General features: G+C 40.3%; 1 protein-coding gene across 1 annotated transcript; it reads right to left on the bottom strand.

Moving 5' to 3' along the window:
* Positions 1-1,012: 1,012 nt before the first annotated feature.
* LOC138043921 (uncharacterized) lies at positions 1,013-6,120 on the bottom strand. Its single transcript, XM_068890447.1, has 2 exons — positions 5,994-6,120; positions 1,013-1,993 (listed from the first exon to the last, which is right to left on the bottom strand). Exons 1-2 carry the CDS (start codon positions 6,009-6,011, stop codon positions 1,145-1,147), a joined length of 867 nt encoding a protein of 288 aa, XP_068746548.1. The 5' UTR covers positions 6,012-6,120; the 3' UTR covers positions 1,013-1,144.
* Positions 6,121-20,334: the final 14,214 nt, after the last annotated feature.

Below are 20,334 nucleotides of genomic sequence, written 5' to 3'. Positions count from 1 at the left end.
AAAGCAGGAAACACGAAGATCGAGATTATTTAAATGAATAGACAGAATATCAGTCAATGATTGATGCTGATATTCGTGCTGGAAATAACGAGTGATCAACCAGTAGCACTTCAAATTACTCTGCTACACGGCCAACGTTTGCAAAAACGTAACCCTTTGAATTCCTTGTACTCTATCAACCTCATCAAAATGGATAAATCCGCTAGGAATAATATAGAGGCACTCACGTCTTCCCCAGTAGAAAATATCTGGCTTAATTGGAATAACTATGGACATTTGGGGAATATTTGGTCAACCCACTGCAACAAATTGCATTATAATGACCTCGCTTTGGCTCTAATAGTTCTGGAAAGTAAATTCACTCTTGATACTGAATGTGTTTGCAACCTTTTAGTCTGATTTGTATTATTTTCTCTTCATCATTCGCTGCTGTCTTTCAAGCTCCACAGAAGTAACACTGTGGATGCTTTGCGGGCGTATTGTCACCACGACAATACAATTTAGCACCACTCTTACACATCCGACGACATTCTGGGTATTATGCAATAATTTTTCTCAATACCCACGAAAAGTGACGAACATGTAACCTTTATGGAGCACGCTACATTTTCGAGCCACCGATGGAAACGCCGAAAGTGAACATTTCGCATGTCAGGATAGTGGTCTCTCCCATATTTATGAACTTGTCGTTTCTAATAGTAAAACGATATTTAACAATATGAATATTACAGTGTCAAGATAAGTTGAAATAGGAAAACAGCTCACTTCCTGTGGCCGTCCGTGGCTCAAAAACAAGTGCGTGCATAAGCTTACTAAGGTATCCGTCGACAGGTTGGTGCGGTCACTATCTAAATTTAAACGAACAGAAAATATCATAAACTAGCAGTTTTCGTCTGATGGTCATCAGAAAATTGTATCAAAATTTAAAAAAAATAATGATGCAGGGCCGGCTGTACGGCTGTGAGTATCTATATTTCTCGTTTTCCAATATTTCGTCAGCCACGGCCAGATCGAATGGTGTGGCTGTTGCTGGAAACGGCTAAGGAGACTAATTATTAAGACTTAACTGAGTTGCGTCCATGTCCTTTAATATGCTTTTGCTTGAGTCGCTCGTGAGGACCATTCTCCTTTCACTGCTTAATTTCTATTGTTGAAAAAAGGAGGAAAATCCCTGGCACTGACAACCAACCCTTATATCTTGTTCGTAAGTCTCCATTTGCTCAATAAAAATATCATCGCCATAATCGTCATCAAAATCGTCATCTTCTCCGAAAGTTCCAGTGGACCGGAGGAAAGTAAATTTTATTATTATTGGTTGGCAGTCTCCTATCCCTCCTAGACATATGCGATCAGTCCCGCAAATGGCCTCGTTGATAAATGGTGGGAATGCTCCAAATGGTAACTCCGTACACGCTGAACACTCGGTGCAAAGGCGGAGGCGGTTTCTGGCGATGGAAGAGCCTTCGTTCCTGCAGCTCCTCATCGTGGAAACTGGGCCAGGAGAACGTTTCTGCCTCACACCTGTCTCGTCCCCAGTCTCTCTCTGGTTTTGCTGTCTACGACCAGTTTGTGCGCCGCCCAAAATTATATTTTGTGGTATGAAATTCGAGATATTTATGGGGAAGGCAATCTGATCCAACGTCAAGTCGACAAATTTAAGTGCCTCCCGGCTGTTGATTGCCATGTAACGAGGGTTAAAACTACTAATCTTTTTTAGCTTTTTCAGTAGCTGGGTTTCACTCAGGCGAAGACATATCGGGCCTTTAATGCGTCCTTTTGGGATTTCACCCACAATAACCTTGCATTTATTTTGAGGGATGGCAGTTGTCTGTGCTGTTGGTCGAAATGTTGGTGTTGTCAAGGGTTTTTTACCAGGGGTCGATGGAATGCGATACCGAAATTGGTAACCGCGCCGATTTCTGTATCTTCTGTACCTACGAGCTTGGGAAACTTCCACCAACAGGAAGAAGACAACGACGATGGTGAAAAACAACTGTTGAGAAAAGAAACAAAACGTTCAGTTACTGTTATTAAAATAAAGCTCATCCGTGTACAATCAAAATTAACAGATTGCGTTGTTGACTTCAAATACTAGTAATTCTGAAATCATTTCGACAACCTGAACAGAAGTCATCTTCAGAGTCGATTCCGCTCAGGTTGTCGAAGCGTCGGTCACTGCCAACAGTCCTTTCACCCAGATGATCAAAATTCCATCGAGGTTTTTAGCTGCCATTTGCGCACAATGCCAACTAATGATCGCAGTAGCAGCAAATTTGGATTTGAATGGACGGGAATAATTTCAAGAGAGAGATGGATCTCTTTAAGCAGAATCTGATTTGATTTTTAAAACTTTTAACGAGAACTGCTAATTGTTTTTCGTTTAAAAAATACTCGTGTGACTCCCCGTTTGAAGATGGCGCAAGCAAGCAATAATTGTTTTCTGTCCATCGCTGAAACAGTGGCCGTGTTTTCACGACAGCCGTTGTCTCGCTTAACATTCCTGAAAGTGGTTTGTTTGAAACTTTCATTACGCCACTTAAAAATGGTAGGTGTTTTCACGGGTAAGATTAAATGAGGAGAGAGCGCGTGCCAATGCAATAATAATAATAATAGTAATAATAATAATAATAATAATAATAATAATAATAATAATAATAGCACGTCTTACAAAGGAAAAGAAAAAAAGGAGAGGAAAATATAGTGCCATAAGGATGATCCACAGAAGAGTTCGATACCCCATACGAGTCCGCATCACCAAGATATACACTTCATAACAAAAATTAAAATGGTAACAATATAGCCTAAAAATGGTTTGTATAATTACATGTAAATGCACTGAATTAAATACTTCATCACATTGCTTCTAAAGGTCTTCAAATTAGAGCTGTTGTGAATACTTCATGGAAAGCTATTCCAGCAATTAATTATCCTATTAAAATAAGAACATTTATAATAATTCGTCCTAGTAAAGTTCTTAAGCCTCATACTATCAGAACCCCTCACGATGTAACGATCTTACATGGAATAGAAAATCAGATATGTAGTGAGGTCCACATTCAGGTGTGACGTCGCCATAAAACGCCTTTGCTCAAGTGTTTTGAGGTAGAGTTCCCTTAATCGGGAGGCGTAATGAACGTGTGACTTGCGAATAAGCCTTGAGGCTCTTCTCTGGACAAGTTCTATCATGTCGATGTTCTGTCAGTGTACGGGGATCATACAACCGTGAGAGCCACACTGTAAGTGGGATCGAATTAAACAGCTATATCATGGTGTCTCGAGAGACCTCGGCAAAGCCCCTACCGGTACGAGATGTTAGAGCCAGCATTCTGTTAGCTTTGGAGACAATACTATATTCAATACTATATTCAAGTCCTTAAATTCAGAGATCACCTTGATGAGGAGGTGATTCATTCATACAAAGATTAGTCTCTGCTGCATTCCTTAATATTGAAATCAAACGTATTTAATTTGCTTTAGTCCAAATGAACGAACTTGAGAATTGTCAATTTACCCTCGAAGTTTTACAGTCGTCAGCGTAAAGGGCGATGGTATTACCAGGACAGACAACGCCAGGAAGATCACTGATCGACACAACGAAAAAAAGAGGACCCAAGATAGGTCCCTGGGAAACTCCTGATGTAACACTAGACTAGGAAGATTACTGGCCATCGATGATGACTCTGATGACGATGAGACAAGTAATCCGCAAGCCAATTTAGAGGGAACGCCAAAGCCAAAAATTAAGTAATTTCTGTAGTAAAAAGGCCGTTTACACGACAGAAAAATTTGGGTCCGGACCCGTCAAAAAAGCGGTACGCACCCATAAGGTTTGCAAAGAAATGCTGGAGTTTCTACAGGGCCATAGGCGCCTATGGTCCTGTAGAAACTCCAGGAACTCGATCAAACGCTTTAGCAAAGTCAAGAACCACAACATCGGTCTGTCAACCCTCCTTGTAATGTCACTACAAACAAAGTGGATTAGCAAGTAACGTTCAGTGTTTTCCCAGCATTGTAAAATGATACGTGAACTCTGACGCAAACTCTTGACGTTTTGTTCAATGACTGACTCAAATGTATGCCGGAGTATCCTGTTCTATTTGTCCTCTTACCGGTATTTCTCACCACGTCATCAGCTATTTTTGCCGTAGTCTCCCACGCAGTCGTTTTCAGGGGAGTCGTATTTCACCTCCTCTCCACAAAAACCTGCTTAACAGAGCGCAACATTCCTTTCCTGCAGTTTTGCCAATCAAATTTTATCCTGAATTCTGGAAGGTGATGTCACACACAGGAATTCAGGCGTACAACATGGTGGTTATAACTTCCTTTTAAGGCTTAAATTAATTGGGCAAAGTTGATTGGACACCACGCTTTGCAGGTCAAACTTCGGGAAGAAAGTTGCTTTCGGGCCGGTAAGCTGGGGTTTGTGTGGAGGCGGTGAAATACGACTACCCTAAAAATGACTGCGGGGGAGGGAGGCTATTTTTACTGCGAAGCGAGCGAAGCAATCGAGCAGCAACATGATTTACGATAGATACTCTTTAAAATCTTGAATTTTTTTTTTTTACTTTCCTGGCTTTTTACCATAATGCATCGCGCATGTGACCAGGCTGCACCGTGCACTGGCAAGAATTCAATGCATTTATGGAGGAGCCTCGCTTTGAACAGGAGTAACTGAACAAGTGACGAAGGATTATCGACCCCCTAGTCGTAAATATTTTTAATTAAACTTGCATCTTGTATTGTGCTTGCGCCTACGGTGTTATTTGTCATCTAATTGGCTTTGAGAAAAAATGGCTAATACTAATCGAACAAACATTATCTGCCAAAAATAAAATTATCTACCTTTTAAACACTTATTCTGCATTTTCACCGTTTTATCTGATACACTTTTTTCAAGTACTTAAGATTTCTTTTGACTGAACTCAAAGCGCCATTTTATAAATCAGTGATTCCGAATGCATTTTGAATAGTTTGTCGTTTGGACATGCAAACAGAAGATATTTAAATGTTATGCAATAAAATCACCCTTCATTTCAAATTGCCCTATTCAGTTTATGTTGTAGTCTTAACTCTTCCTTTTTTTATTACGCACATATGAACAGCATTATCTGCAGCGTATTCAAATCCTTGGGCCATTCTAGAGGCAAGCAAATTCGTTTGGGGTCTTCCCTTAGTTGTCATTAGACAACAAGCACGTCAGAAACCTTTCTGGTATTAGACCGGTTAATGGTTGAGTTCAGAAAACAATTCTTTGACATTTCCTGAGGGAAATGTAACCAAGAAAAGGAGAAAAGGTTGACGCTATTTAACATTGTTTTTATTACCGATTTTTTACGTCTGTTTTCCACATGACTTTGTCCATCCCTACGGCAATGGGATTTCATTCGGCGTCTTTTGGATAAAAGCCGGGCGGAGGTCCGTACACTGTTGAAAACATCTTAATTGTGGCAGTTGTCTATATCACGGAATTGTTCCAAGTTATCCTTCTGGAATAGCAGTAATACAGCTTCCTTCGCACATATTGTTTTGGGTCCACTCAAAACCAATTTTGTTTGGAAGCTAGGGAAAAATTGCTTTTCGAGTAAAAGTGGTGTGCAAAGGAAACTACTGTAGCATCCGCCATTCAACAACAAGTAGCAGTGATAAGATAATTTAACAAAAAGACATTTAAATACAAAAACTGTCCAGACAAACATTGGAAAAAGTAGTATTCAGGCAACAACAGAAGATAAAAATTTAACAATGATAATAATTAAATAAACAGTACAGAATATCAAGAACAGTATGGGGTATTAGTGTTTTGATAAGAACATCAGATATGGAAGGAGTATGTTCATCAGTTATGGCCATGAAATACTGTTTAGAAAGCTTAGATTGTGTAGCAAAAAAATTGTAATTAAATGAAAGTCAGTAAGAGTAAGGAAACCCAACCTTTACAGACCCAGCAGAATCCACCATCGGATATCTGTACATCAAAGATTGAGTATACTGACCTTGAATGGTAGCTCCATGACCCTCTTCCAGATTTTAAAGAGTAAAATGTAGGCGTAAATTTGATGAAAGAATATAATCCGTTTCGATCTACTATGGTTGTCTTTTCCTATTGCGTCTTATATACCTGTAACTTACTCAAGAAGGGTTATTCCCTTCAGTACAATGACCTTAATTGCATGAATCACCATAGAGATAACGGAAGTAAACATAGTTTCATTGGATTAAACTAGTTATGTTTTCTACATGCCTCAGCTTTTAAATTGTTATTTTTCGCAAGATATTTGCTTTTCTAGTGATGACGTCGACCCCACGCAAGGTCACTTTATCAATGTTGAATGAGCGAGAAAGGATCATGTTTATCGATTACACTTTATACTTAAGTACAAACAAACATTGCAATGTCAATATTGGGATCTTACAAGTTAACAATTTGATTCTCATTCAAAACAAAAACAGTCACTTAAACAATCGGTGAAAAAACATAACTCTTAATATATATTTACGAACCAACGCGATATACCTACTCTTGCGTAGCTTTTGACGTCAATTTGTATTGTCTTCCCCTGGTTCCCTTAATGTCTGTCGGATAATTAAATCCAGCGCAAAAATAAACCGAATAAAATTAACAACCACCCGGAAAGTGTACCAACAAGGAAATCTCAGTAAAACACGTGTGTTCTCTGTTCTAAGTACAACGTCATCAAGAAGAAATTAAATTGTTGTTCTTTTTTGTTCAATTGAAGTTATGGTATCAGTTACTAAAATTAGTTAATGCACACGTATCCACTGTAGCAAAGAAAGCAGTGAAATGAACGTGCACTTCTTAACAAAACTATTTTCAGCGGTTAGACTGTAAATCAAACAAAAGGTAACCATTAACAGCTGTGGACAAGGTTTGCATCAATACTTAATTTGGACTGAATGGACCACGTTTTAGTTGAAATTCCACGTTAGATATTTTTAAACTCTCAAAGTTGAGACGTGCGCATGCTCAAGACGAACAAGGTCAATTCTGAAATCGTTTAAGTGTATGTCCAACACTGATGACAAAAGAAGAGTTGTCTTGTGATATTCTTTTCGTGTGATCTTTTTTGTCGGTTTTTCTTGCCGGGCTATTCTTTTCGTGTGAACTTTTTTGTCGGTTTTTCTTCCCGGGCTAAAGCAAAAAATTTTTTGCCTATTGTGAAGTGAGCTGAATTTTCGTCAGATTTTAATTGGAACAATGTAATAAATGCACAAGTTCGTGAAGGGCTCAATTGTGAAGCAAGCAAACAACTTCTGGCTTCGTAGCATCTGCCCACGCGGAATACTGATAGGATGAATAAACACTATCAATACTGCCGGATTTGTTCATGAAATGAAGATGACGCAAATGTAAATTTCTGTCAAGTGTCGAACAATATGGTTCATGCTTCAGTGTTCGTCATTATATCAACGAGTTGTAATGTACGCGGAAAGTTTGAAACAAACACGGCAGATACGTAAGACTTGCGCTAAGAGCAATTTTAACTTCTTCGGTGCTTTTTCGGCAGACTTCCTAAGGACATCACAACTTGACATGTGCTCATCTCCAGTACACAAACACGATTCGAGTAAAGTTACGTCGTCAGCAAGGAAAACAAGATTTAGGAATTACGCTAACGACCCCACTGAACGCTTTATACCTAATTGGACATTTTGTTCTCACTCGTTCATCATCTCAGTACGGTCGCGAGGTTAAGGCTTCACGTCAGCTATTATATTGTCCTGTATTTCAAGGTGATGCAAAATATCGTAGACCTTCTCATTTGTGCAGTTAAGATTCTAAAATCGGATGCCCCCCAAGACTGCTATGCATGACATCATCCTTCCACGAGGCCATGCACAGCACTGTGTGCTTCAACGGAGGAACCTCTGACCCCTTCCCAGTCAGCAGCGGTGTTAAGCAAGGCTGCGTGCTTGCGCCAACCTTGTTTGGCATCTTCTTTTCCATGCTGCTGAGGTATGCTTTCAAAGACTGTACGGAGGGCGTCTACCTTCACACACGCGAAGATGGCAACCTCTTCAACCTCGCACGACTCCGAGCTAAGGCGAAAGTCAACAAAGTCCTCATTCGCGAACTGTTGTTTGCCGACAATTATGCTCTAGCAACACATGGTGAGGCTGAACTTCAAAGCCTCATGAACCGCTTCTCCCATACCTGTAAGCAATTTTGACTGACGATCAACCTGAAAAAGACCAACGTCATGGGTCAAGACACCGACGACCCACCGTCAATGTCCATTGATGGGCACCACCTGGAGGCTGTAGAGAGCTTTACCAGGCTACCTGAGCTCCACAATCTCCAACACCCTGTCACTGGATGCAGAGCTCAACTCTCGCATTGCCAAAGCCTCAGCCACCTTGGCTAAGCTGAACAAGAGAGTCTGGACCAATAGCCGCCTGACAGAGAAGACAAAACTGAAAGTGTACCAGACGTGTGTCCTTGGCACCCTCCTGTACGGTAGTGAAGCCTGGACGACATATACCAGACAGGAGAAGAGACTGAACAGCTTCCACCTCCGCTGCCGTAGGCGCATACTGAATATCAAGTGGTAAGATAGAGTGACAAACACTGAGGTCCTTGATCGTGCAGGCATCTAGCCTGCGAACGCAAACGTATTTCCGGCGGTCGTTTCTCTCGACCGCCGGAAATACGTCTGCGTTCGCAGGCTAGCAGGCATCCCGAGCATGTTCGGTCTTCTCAGTCAAAGACGTCTGCGTTGGCTTGGCCACGTGAAGAGAATGGACCCGGGTCGAATGCCCAAGACATTAGGGAGTTTAAGCAAGGACGACGGCTACGGCTACAACAACGCCACGTAGCCAGAATATTATTGGTTAAAAAAGGAAAAATACTGGTGCTGCACGTGCAACACGAATTTCCGTGCATTTGTTTGTCGTAATCCACAAAACAACAACGTGAAATCACCAAATTTTAGGTTTTGACGACAACGTGAGCATATCACAACGAAAGCATTCATTTTCTTTTTTGACTCAGTTTAAAACCGTTCGTACCCATCCAGTTACAGGATAGTTCGCCCTTTTTATACAAGGTGAACAAGACGGAGCAATCGCGAAATACTTAAGATAGCGTTAAGTTATATTTTGGAAAGACGTTTTCGTTGCCGTAGCCGTCGTCTTTGCTTAAACTCCCTATTCTGTACGGAGAGTTGGCTGAAGGTACACGACGAACAGGACGCCCCCATCTGCGCTTCAAAGACATTTGCAAGCGTGACTTGAAGCTTGCAAGCATTGGCCCAAACAGCTGGTGACCGAGGGACGTGGAGGGGGATAGTACGAAATGGGGTCAAAGAAGCAGAGCGCACCCGACCTGAAGCGCAGCATGTGAAAAGAACAAGAAAGAAGAACAAGAACACCAGCCAAGAGGCATCATCCTACTCCTGCGCCAACTACGGCAGGGACTGTCACTCTCGTGTGGGGCTCTACAGCCACTCCTCGGACCTGATACAGCCTTGCTGTACCACCGTCAGCCATGACGAATGGATAGGGAGTTTAAGAAACCACGACGGCTACGGAGACGAAAAAGTCACTTCAAAATATTACTTTGAGCTTTTTTAAGTATTTCATGATTATTTATTATGAGCGAAGTGTCCTAAAACTGGATTGGTACAGACGGATTTGAAGTAAAGAGTGAGACTGAAAGATTCACGGTAGATTGTCCACGTGTCGTCAAAACCTTAAATTTGGTCATTTCACGTAGTAGTTTTGACGAGTACGGGAGAGAATTGTTCAAAAATGCGTGCCGCACGTGCAGCACCATCATTTTGGTTCTTTTAACCAATAACATCACTGCGTTTTGGCGTTGTCGTTGCCGTAGCCGTCGTCGTTTCTTAAACTCCCGATTACCGTGGGGTATATGCTGCAAAACTTCATAGCACTAAACTTTTAAGCCTTCAAAAATGAGCTCTTCGCCTAATGTATTTTGGTGATTTCAAATCTCATGCGATACCTTTCTTCATTTCTTCTCGTCTTCTTCCTTTAGATATGCTCTATTTTAAATCCGTGGCTATGATGATGCACGACGTATCAAACAACTTGACACCTCCCAATATATTTAACCTATTCACCCATTAAGCTGATATTCCCCTTCATCCTTACGAGACGAGATCATCGCTAAGAGGAGATTATTTTCTTAAGCATTCGAGAATAGATCTTTAAAAAAAATCCTTTTCAAGAATCAGCGTTAAAATTTGGAATAGCCTATCTTGTTAAGTGCGCCAGATGTCAAAATTCAACTTCAAAAATAATGTTCATGATATCCTCCTCCAAAGAATATTAAAATATGACGGCTACATTGATGTTTCGAAAATATTGGTAAATTTTACTCCTTAGTTTAGTTTGTCATGTAGTTACTAACTTATTTATTCAATTTTAATTTTTTCATGTTTATTTATGTTATACTGTGCAAGTGTTAAACTGTTCTCCACTGCAATAATTGTATTCGAAAACCAACTTATTATTTATGTGAATCATTGAAGTTATAAATTTGTAACCTTCACTAAATGAACTGAAATCTTTACCATTGCAAAGGTCTTTTTATCTGGAACTATATTTGTAAGCACTGCTCGCCTCGACTAGCCTTTGCTAACTGCCAGCAGTGCATAGCTCTGTGAATTTTTACACAAAATGCAAAATAAAACTGAAACTGAAACTGAAACTCTTAAGTCACGTTCTCGCATAGCATGCTGTCAACATGTTTATGGGCCAAGTTGCTGTGGCATATTGAAAGGTTTATTGGTTATAATCTTGGACAGCAATTCTTGAGACAAAATGTTCTGGTACTTTTCAAGAGTGATTATAAATTCAACAGCGTCCAGTGCCGTCAGCTTGACCAGTTAAGAAATACATTTTCGTTCTATTACCGTGCTGCTGCATTTTTTTCGCTCTCACTCGCTGCTTGATATATTTTACCGTGACTATGAATTAAGTAGGCCTCGCGAATTCATTTCATTTTCAATGTTTTAATCTATTTTCTGTTTTAAATCGACTGCTACTTCCTATGGTAAAGGGTGCAAACACTTTTTATCTGGGGAACATCCTCAGTACCTGAGCTTTCATGGCCTGTTTAAATCAAGTTGGGGTAACTTGCCAATCCGAGGTCGACTCGTATCACAATTTATTTTACACAACATGAGAATTTTATTCCATAAAGCTCATTGGTACAAATCTATACGCTTTATTTTCACATGTGAAAAAAGCCTATACAGCCAATCAGAATGGCGTACAGCTCTTTCACGTGTGGAAGTACCAATCAACGATAGCGTAAAGGCCTTTCGAAGCCAATCACTCGTGCATCTCGTACAAAAAGTGCAAATCGTACTTTGTTATTGTATTAAATTAAATTTGCATTTGGTTCTGTTGTTAGTTAGTTTTTGTTTCTAATTTGCGTTCAAAAAACTATATTTCAATGAAAATTCTCGTCTTATGTGCAATAAACAGCTCACGACATAGAAAGTGCTTTGTACTTGGTTAAATTCACTCGTTGTTTGTGTCAAAAACCCCGTAGGCCGCACTCTTTAAACATACTGCCTTTGACGGAGGCATTGTAGCATTAAAACCACAGCTCTGAAAGTCGAAGCAAGAGTAGCTAGTGAGTGGTAGAAAGAGCCCCAAAATGCGTTCGTCAGTCATGACCCAGGACCCATGATTTTGGGGTGCAGGGATGGCGCAGTGGTGAGAGCACTCGCCTCCCACCAATGTGGCTCGATTCCCAGACTCGGCGTCACATGTGGGTTGAGTTTGTTGGTTCTCTACTCTGCACCGAGAGGTTTTTCTCCGAAGTTTTCCTCTCTCCTCAAAGACCAACATTTGACTTGATTTGAGTTAATTGTTAATTTCAGTTTGCAGTGTCCCCAATTAGTGCTCCAGCGCTAAAACGACTAAACACTTAATGAAATTCCTTTCCTTTCCTTCCAGTAAAGAAGTATTCATAGGAATCAGTAGAATCCAAACATTTGAAGACAACTTTTTTTCCTTATTTGAAACATGCGTGCAATGTCACCAACCGAGTTTGGAATCGAATCAACAACTGAGCTGGTTTACTAAACTAGAAAGGCTTCGAAAACCACTAAACTGATCCCTACAACTTCCCGCGCCCTACAAAGGACTTATCGACGAGACGACATCAACAACAGGCAAACGATACACTGAACGACTTATTTTTGACAATACGCGTACGGACCTTTGACCTATACACGGATCGAAACGAACCAATCACTTAACAGTCTTCACAGCCAGTGACATCTAGGCTTACTGACAGTCGACCAATAACATCACGACTTACACCATCTACTGACGTTAAACAAATCACTTGACTCTGAAGATGACTACCGCTTAGGTTGTCGAAATGTCAGTCAATGTCACCCTAATTAGTCATTCTCTACACCACACTCAACCGGATGATCGAACTTCACTTAAACTACAATCTTGGACAGAATAAAATGGAACAGAAATGCCCCCTTCCCCCCAAATCAAGGATGAAGACACGTGAAGGCCAAAACGCGCCATTTTCCCATCACTGATTTTGGGGGGAGGGGTGGTCTCAGTTTTCCATTGAATTTGTTCAAGGTTGTAGAATTGCACACAAATACAGCTGTTGTTCCCGAAACCTAAGGCATCCGGTTAAGCACTATACTTATGTGGCCGGATATACAAAATCGTAACGAAGGTAAACGATCAAAGCTTTCAAGCTTACTTACACATTTCCAATTTTGCTCAATGCTCTTTGTTTTCAAGCTAAAATCTCGAACAGAGCCAGGGACTCTCGTTCTTATTCCTCATTTATCACGCGACTCTCTGCCAGTAAAGTGAGCGGTTTCTTTTCGAGGGAAAGATCAGTTTTCTAAGGAAATTATGGTAGTATGATTTATTCCTTGGCATGTATGACAACAAATCCTTTACTGAAACGCTAAACGGGGAATCGAAACTAAAAGAGATACCTTAAGGCGGTAATCTCCACTTAAGTGCATTCAATAGCCGGCGGTCATGAACCGTAATTTCGTCCTTCGCTTTAAAGTGCCTATCACCTCAACACACTTTTCCAAGTGATCATACTTTTATCGATAGCCCAGCAATCAAGACCAGGTTGACGTCACAACTTCCTGTTCTTTGAAAACAGTGATGCAAATTACTTGTGACGTAAACCCGGTATCGAACCCATTAGACTGCGAGCAGTCCTTTCATAAATCGGTTGAGCGGACCGCGTTTCTGAGGCAGTCGTGACAAAACACAACTGCATCAGAAAAGCGGGCTGATCGACTGATTTATGAAAGAGAGTTAACTGGAGACAGTGTAGTGTAACTGGGGCGGATCCAGGTTTTGACGAAGGGGGGTTCGGATAAACGCCCACCGAAGGCGGTAGCCCCTAGGGGAGTCCGGGGGCATGCTCCCCCGGAGATTTTTTAATTTTAGGGCCTCTGAAATGGGATTTCGAGCGTTTTCAGGGGCAATTTGAAGTGGTTTAATTGGTCAAAAGACATATTATCTTCGCTGGTCTCTGATTTAGGGAAGAAAATTATGATATTTCAGTTTTAAATCGATTGGTGAAACAACTCTCGAGAAATCAGCACTGTCTGCTTGCTAGAATTAAGCGTACTCGTGTAATAGACTAATCTATTAATGCTTACCTTGCTGATGACGGTCCGAAAAACCAGTGAATTTGTGGTTGCTTTGTCCTCTTCGACATATTAAATCGTGAGTTGACGTTGAGGAACGTTGAAGTAAATTTTCTCTTTAAAATACTCCCGGCGCAATCTTTGACTCACTGAGAGAACGATCCAAAACTCTGATTTCCAAAGAACGGTGTGGCTTTACGCTATGCCGGAATTGGAACGATTGGCAGATTTGGCATTATCTGTCAGTTGTGGCGGGACCTGTAAGCGTTAATAAGCAGTTCTTTTATAGCTCAAGCGGACGTTCTAGAGGCCATTTTCAACTAGGCACAAATTTGTCTTGTTTTTATTGCTGTTTTCGCGTACAAAGACACAAAGAAATATCATTTTCAAAAGATATATTTATTAGCTGAGTTGGTTCACTATTTTTTTAACCACGCGTTTGATAAACGTTTTTACGTTCAGTTTAGGGGGTTCGACCGAACCACCCGAACCACCCCTAGATCCGCCCCAGGCGTAACGTGAAGTGCTAGATTTCTATCCCAGTTGAACCATGTGAGCGTTAGCCCTACTGATGGAACTGGGACCACACAAGGACAGAGAAAAACTCTGACCAGGGTGGGAATTGAATGCACGACCTTCGGGTTAGATCTCCGCCGCTCTACCGACTGAGCTGGTTTAAAAAAAATTGAACCAAGAGCAAAATTAAACCACAACATATCCACATTACCTAATTATAGGAAATTAACGCTCCATGAAGTTAACGCGAAACGTTAAAATTCGCGTTAATTTAAGTCGCGCAAATTATGTTGACCGTTATTCTCCGCGACATTAATAAAGTGCAGCGTTAATTTCCGTGCTCTTAATTTCCATTGGTTTAACCCTAATTTTGAAACCTTTCCAGACATTCATGACACCTATAAAACAATAAAATAAGGTTCAAGCTTTCTTTCTTTCCATTAACCCCTACATTTCTTAGAAATTTGAGGATTCGTTTTGTTCACCAGAGGGTGAGCAGAAAAAAAGCCTTTCGGCAATATTGGACTCTGAAATGACGAGCTGTCAGTCAGAGCACTCCCTCACTCTAGTACAACCATTTTGAAGCCAGTGTAGTAACGAGTGGGTGAACAAAATACATCCCTTGTTTGTTATCATGAACCATTCGCACAGGCGAACATAACCGAAAGATTTTGGATTAATTTTTGGACTCCTCTTCTTCTTTCCTTTGCTTCTTCTTCTTCTTGACGCGGTCTAAAACCCGTTTGATTACAATTAACTATTCTGGTGACCTAGCAGAGTTAATTGAATAAGCTCAGCCCTGCCCTGCCCGGCCATGTGTATAACTTGCTCAAATTATCTAACTAAAATTCACATTCCAAATATGGTAAGCAAAGAAAGACGCTTTCTGGAAATAAAACTTAAACCGAATAAAAGATTCAACGCTATTCAAATTGGTACATGTAAAAGCAAGGAAATATGTTTTTATAACTCCTGGGACATAATTATTGTGCGATATCTGCTTTGTTGAGAATTGTGAAGAGGAAACAATTATTACACACATGTAACTTTTTGACCCAGTTACAACAAGTGTCATTTTCCGCTTAGTAATGATTTATTGTCATGATAGTCAAGAGGAAATAAAAAAAAGTAGGAAGTTATTATAGCCCAAATTTGAAGAACACTTGTCGTACTTTGATTCCGCTTTCAAAAGGACCGATTACCATTTAGTTCCAATGAACGAAAGGCTACTGACCGGTTGGAAAAGTATAAAGAAAATCATTTGAAGAATAGGAAAGTGTAAGAAGCTTTAAAGGCCGAGGAAGGTAAGTTGAACAAGATGAGTTCATTTTTTTTCTGTCAGTTTCAACTGACTAACAGGTGGGAAAAGGAATTCAAAGAAAAAGGTTATAAAGGGAAACCCTAACCCTAACCCGGTCTATTGCATTATTTAGTACGTGAAAATACACCATGAAATTTATATCGTGAAACCGAAGATATGAAACCGTTTCCTAAGCGAAAACCATCGCTTGCGAAGAGGACTCAAACCTATAACCATCGGCTCCCGACGAACGCACTTCAACATCTTAATGATTACTCCTAGATTTGTCTCCTAAAGTGATTTTTTTAAAATTTTTATTTATTTATTTACAATTATAATTACATTGCAGCACTATAACTACACGAAACCTACTTACAGAACATGTACTTACAAAAATACAGAAACTCAGCCTACTTACAGACGAATTAACTGCGCATGCACTACAGTGCTTACCAACTATAGTTACTACACGATAAAATTAGTAAAAATTTATTTTCTTATGATTTGCCATTTCTTTTCGTGAAAATTAATCCTATCTCTCCTCTTAGCGATATAATGTTCAAAACGTTCGCAAAACGTTCAAAAATTTTCCGTTCGGGAGGAGTATGTCTTTAATTTTGAGATTCCAACCATAAATGACTTTTTACAAATTTGAGGTATCTTGAATCTTACCACAGTATATCAGTTCCATAATGTGGTCGTACAAATATGGTTGTTTCTCGTTAACTGATGACTAAGCTTTAAAACACTCGCGATAAAACTTAGGAAGGGATTTAGGTAGGTCATCAACGTCATATTTGCAATGAAGAAGGAATTTATCCCCATAATTTTAAAGATGCATGGTGCGAAAGGATTAATTTCCATGGACTGTAATAATTCTCAATAAACTTTTTAAGGCACATGATTCTTTGAGTTTTAATTGTCCGCCATCACTATAATCACTAATCAGAGCGAGACATTTGATCTTATCTTTACTTTTCCATAAAAGACTTACACAATACTGTGTTAAGTGTTTTTTATTTTAAAGTTCTTTATCGAAGGTTAGCGCGGAAGCCCGGAACAACAGTTCTGGCATCGCGAATGTTTCAATAATTTGAATCTTACCAAAGACTGTAAGATTTCTCCATTGCCAGTTATTTAAAGTTTCTTTAACGATTTTAGATCTAGTAGCATTGTTTGTGACACAACTTGATATGTTCAGTGGAGTAAAAAACCGAGATCCAATTAATAAAGGAATCGGCCCTTAAGGCATTCAATAAAAAACTCCAACTTAAAGAGTCGAATGCTTTTTCAAAGTCACTTGCGACCATCAACCCCGGTACTTGGTTAATCCTCGCATTATTCCAAAATGTCGTCAATTGACCGAACAGCATCAAAAATAGTTCTATTTTTGACGTAAGCATATTGCTCTTCATTAATAACAAAAGACAATACTTTTTCCAATTTCAAAGCCAGAGCTTTCGAAGCAATTTTTGTGTCAACATTTAATAAAGAAGTGGGTCGCCAGTTCTTGTGTGACTTGTTTTTGCGAGTTAGATAATTCATCATGTATATACGAATAATTCAAGGAGTTCGTCATTAGATTGCCAAGCAGACTCCAAAATTTCTTTTAAAATTCAGGTGCTAAGCCGTCGTTTCCAAGTGTTTTACCATTCGGGAATTTAGACAGAGCATTAAAAAACTCTCTCCTTGTTCGTACCAGTTCGCTCTCAATTTTATTATTTTACCCTGAATGATGTAACCATATAACGCTTCATACTCACTCCTGGCTTCGTCCAGCTTTGTAATGTTTTCTTCAGATGGATTATATAACATAATTGTCAAAGTTCTCCTCGCATAGTTTTAAGATTTCTTCTGATCGCAGAAGCTGCGCTTTACGATTCTCAGCGATCACTTTGCTTTATTTAAGGACGTTCGCGCGAAATTTCTCTAACATTGATTTTTTTCTGAAAATTTTACCATTGAAAGATCATGAGTTAGCGACGTCAGAAATGTAAAAAAAATGGGGGGTCACCGACTTCGTTTTGGAAATAACATGCCCAGAAGAACACCAAAATCTGAGTAAATCGGGCTTCGTTGGCGAAGAAGACCACAGTAGCTGTAAGTCCCAAAATATTGCAATTAGCGCTTTGAAGGGAAATGTTCTATGCCAAATATGGTTTAAATGGACCTTTCAAGCGAATTTAGTCAGCTGGTGAGGTTCCTCAAAGAACAAGTTCGCATTTAACGACAATAGTTTCACGCGCCTTGCAGCCGCAAAATGGCAGGATTCTATGTCCCGTGGACAGAAATCTTCAATTTTTTTTAACTTCCCACATTGATTTTTTGTTCATTTTTGGACAATGTGGAGATAATTGTAAATGAAATCTGTTTCTGAAAAGAAAAGTAGGGGTCACCGAACGTCCGAGATCGTTAAATCCAATCAAAGCTATAACAATGGCCATCTGCCCTATCATTGTTCATTTGAGTACTTAGCGCGCGCGCTCGATGCATGACGTGGCATGGCGTGGCATGTTGATTTGCGTGCGCAGTAAGGATGCGCAGAAACAATTAGCGCGAACGTCCTTAATAGTAGTTTGCCTGATTCTATATTCAATTAGGTCCCACAATACTCTTTTATCATTTTCTTCGGAAAATTCGATTCAAATGTTTTGTTCGCTAGAAGCTCGCTGGCTTGGCCAATATTTGGGTACCTAGCACATTCATGGCTCGTCACAGGTGTGACCACCAGGCATGGCGTTGCTTGCTTGCTTAAAAGAGAGGCGAGAGGAGTTGCTGAAAACTTCACAGGATCCGCAGCTCAGCTCAAGAGCACTCTGCAGTGCTTTTCAACTGTGCTGGGTAAACAATTCACGAAAGCTGACTAATAAGGAAGAGGGTCGTAATTTGACAACTTGATCTTTCGTAATGAAGTTTTGATTAAAGGCGTACCTGCGAATCATTTATACTCCAATATGTTCAGGACGCCTTCGCCTTATAACACTTCCAGGTTATTGCCCATTTCGTACATGCAAAGCGAGCTACCAATTCTTTACTTATCTACCGCGGATTAATTGCGCTACCTGTTACGTCTCCACGGCAATTCGTCGAAGATCTAACTCAAAACACTTCTCGTAATCCTGTTCAGGCAACTGTTCCAGGAACATGCATTTGGACGGTTAGACAAAAGAGGTTCGCCTTCCTCATCCGCAGAAACGATTGGAACTAGTCTGGGAAACAGTTCATCCATTTTCAACGGGCACATTGAACCGACGTGCAATGTGACCTCGTCGTGCTTGCTTCAAACTCTATCCCTTGCTACTGATTGCTTGACTGACGTCAGAAGCAAGCGTACTTGAGGATAGTCTTAAGAGCGAAAGTGACCGCGGGGTTTCTTAACTTGTAGAGTTCTTTGGAAATATATTCAAACACACTGAAATCGTTATCCTTTAGAGTTTTCCTGCCTTAATGTAGAACCATTTCGCGAAGAGCATTACGTAAAAACCTTACAATTTTTGGGCGAGGATCGTCACCCTCAGGCTTTCCCACTCTGTGAATTCCTTGAGATTTGGTGCTATTGCGCGGGTTAGAGATTTTCAATCTTCTTCAGTAAACTTATAAACGATCTTTTTCGTGTTTTCTGGGTCCTGCTGAGTATCTTGTACATCCGTAACATTTTTTTCTGCGATGCCCATAAACATTAAATTTTCACTTCCACTGTAATGCTCTTGATCATGATAGCAATTGTTTACTAAGATCATCTATGGACTTCTGAGAAGCTTTCAAGTCACGTTTTAGGTTTTAGGTTAGGTTCTTTGACCGTCTTGTTGGTGTTATTAACTTCCTCCTTTAAGTTGTGGAGACCAGCAACGGTCTCTTCTACATATATGTGACATGCATGGCTTTATAAAAATTGTCCAGTCGGTTCTCAATGCCGTCGAGCTTCTGTAATTTGGCAAGAACCGTGTCCATTTTCTTAGTGAGCAAATCGACCGCTGAAGTGGATTCGTAACTATCATCGTTCATTTCACTTGTTAACTCGCTGTTACAACTTTTCCGACAAGATCTTGTTTTCCTGTGGGGATGTTGCACTATCATATAGTTATCTCGGTCTACCTTCTCTCTCCGCAGACATTAAATATTTGCTTTATCGGCTTCGCAAAATACGGAGCGCCTTATGCACGTCTTACCTCCCCACCATCTTGCCTAGTTCCCTGATGAATGGTCAGGATTTCGTTAAATATGAGTTTTCCGATTAAAAAAAGTCATTATGATGCATACGACGTCTACCAAAGGCAATCACGTTTCGTATATATCGATAATCTTCCATCCAGATACCAACCCCTCAACCCCGACAGGGATTAACGTAAGGGAAATTTTGCCGTGAAAGCGTCTCAGAGGATTTAAATGGGAAGACGCGCACTGAATCAAGCTGTTACTTGGTATTGACTATAATTCACAAGTCTTTCTCACGTGTATTACTGTACTTTATTCAGACTTATAAACTCAGTAATAATTCGTGATGGGAAAACAAAAATATTTTGCTCGGCGGCGTCGTGATACAGATCTGCCGCTCATATATATATTACGAAAAGCAAAATAGCCACAGCAATTCGCGCCTTAACCTGCTGTGAAAAGTGAAAGAAGTTGAACTGAACTCGAAAATGATCAACATGTCATCCTCGATGCCAATGTTACCCGATTCCCTTTCATTTTCATTTTTCTTCCATCTTTCTGGGCTTAGGATTTTACTAGTAACCACATGTTCTCTCAGGGGGCTATTTTCGTTCTATGGGGTGCAGGGAGGGTGCAGTGGTGAGAGCGATTCCAGACTCGGCGTCATATGTGGGTTGAGTTTGTTGGTCCCCTCTCTGCACCGAGAGGTTATTCTCC

The sequence above is a fragment of the Montipora capricornis genome, chromosome 3, assembly GCF_036669925.1.
Source record: "Montipora capricornis isolate CH-2021 chromosome 3, ASM3666992v2, whole genome shotgun sequence".
NCBI classification, from domain to species: domain Eukaryota; kingdom Metazoa; phylum Cnidaria; class Anthozoa; order Scleractinia; family Acroporidae; genus Montipora; species Montipora capricornis.
Note: the sequence above shows the minus strand (reverse complement) of the source record. Positions and strands in the feature narration are given on the sequence as shown.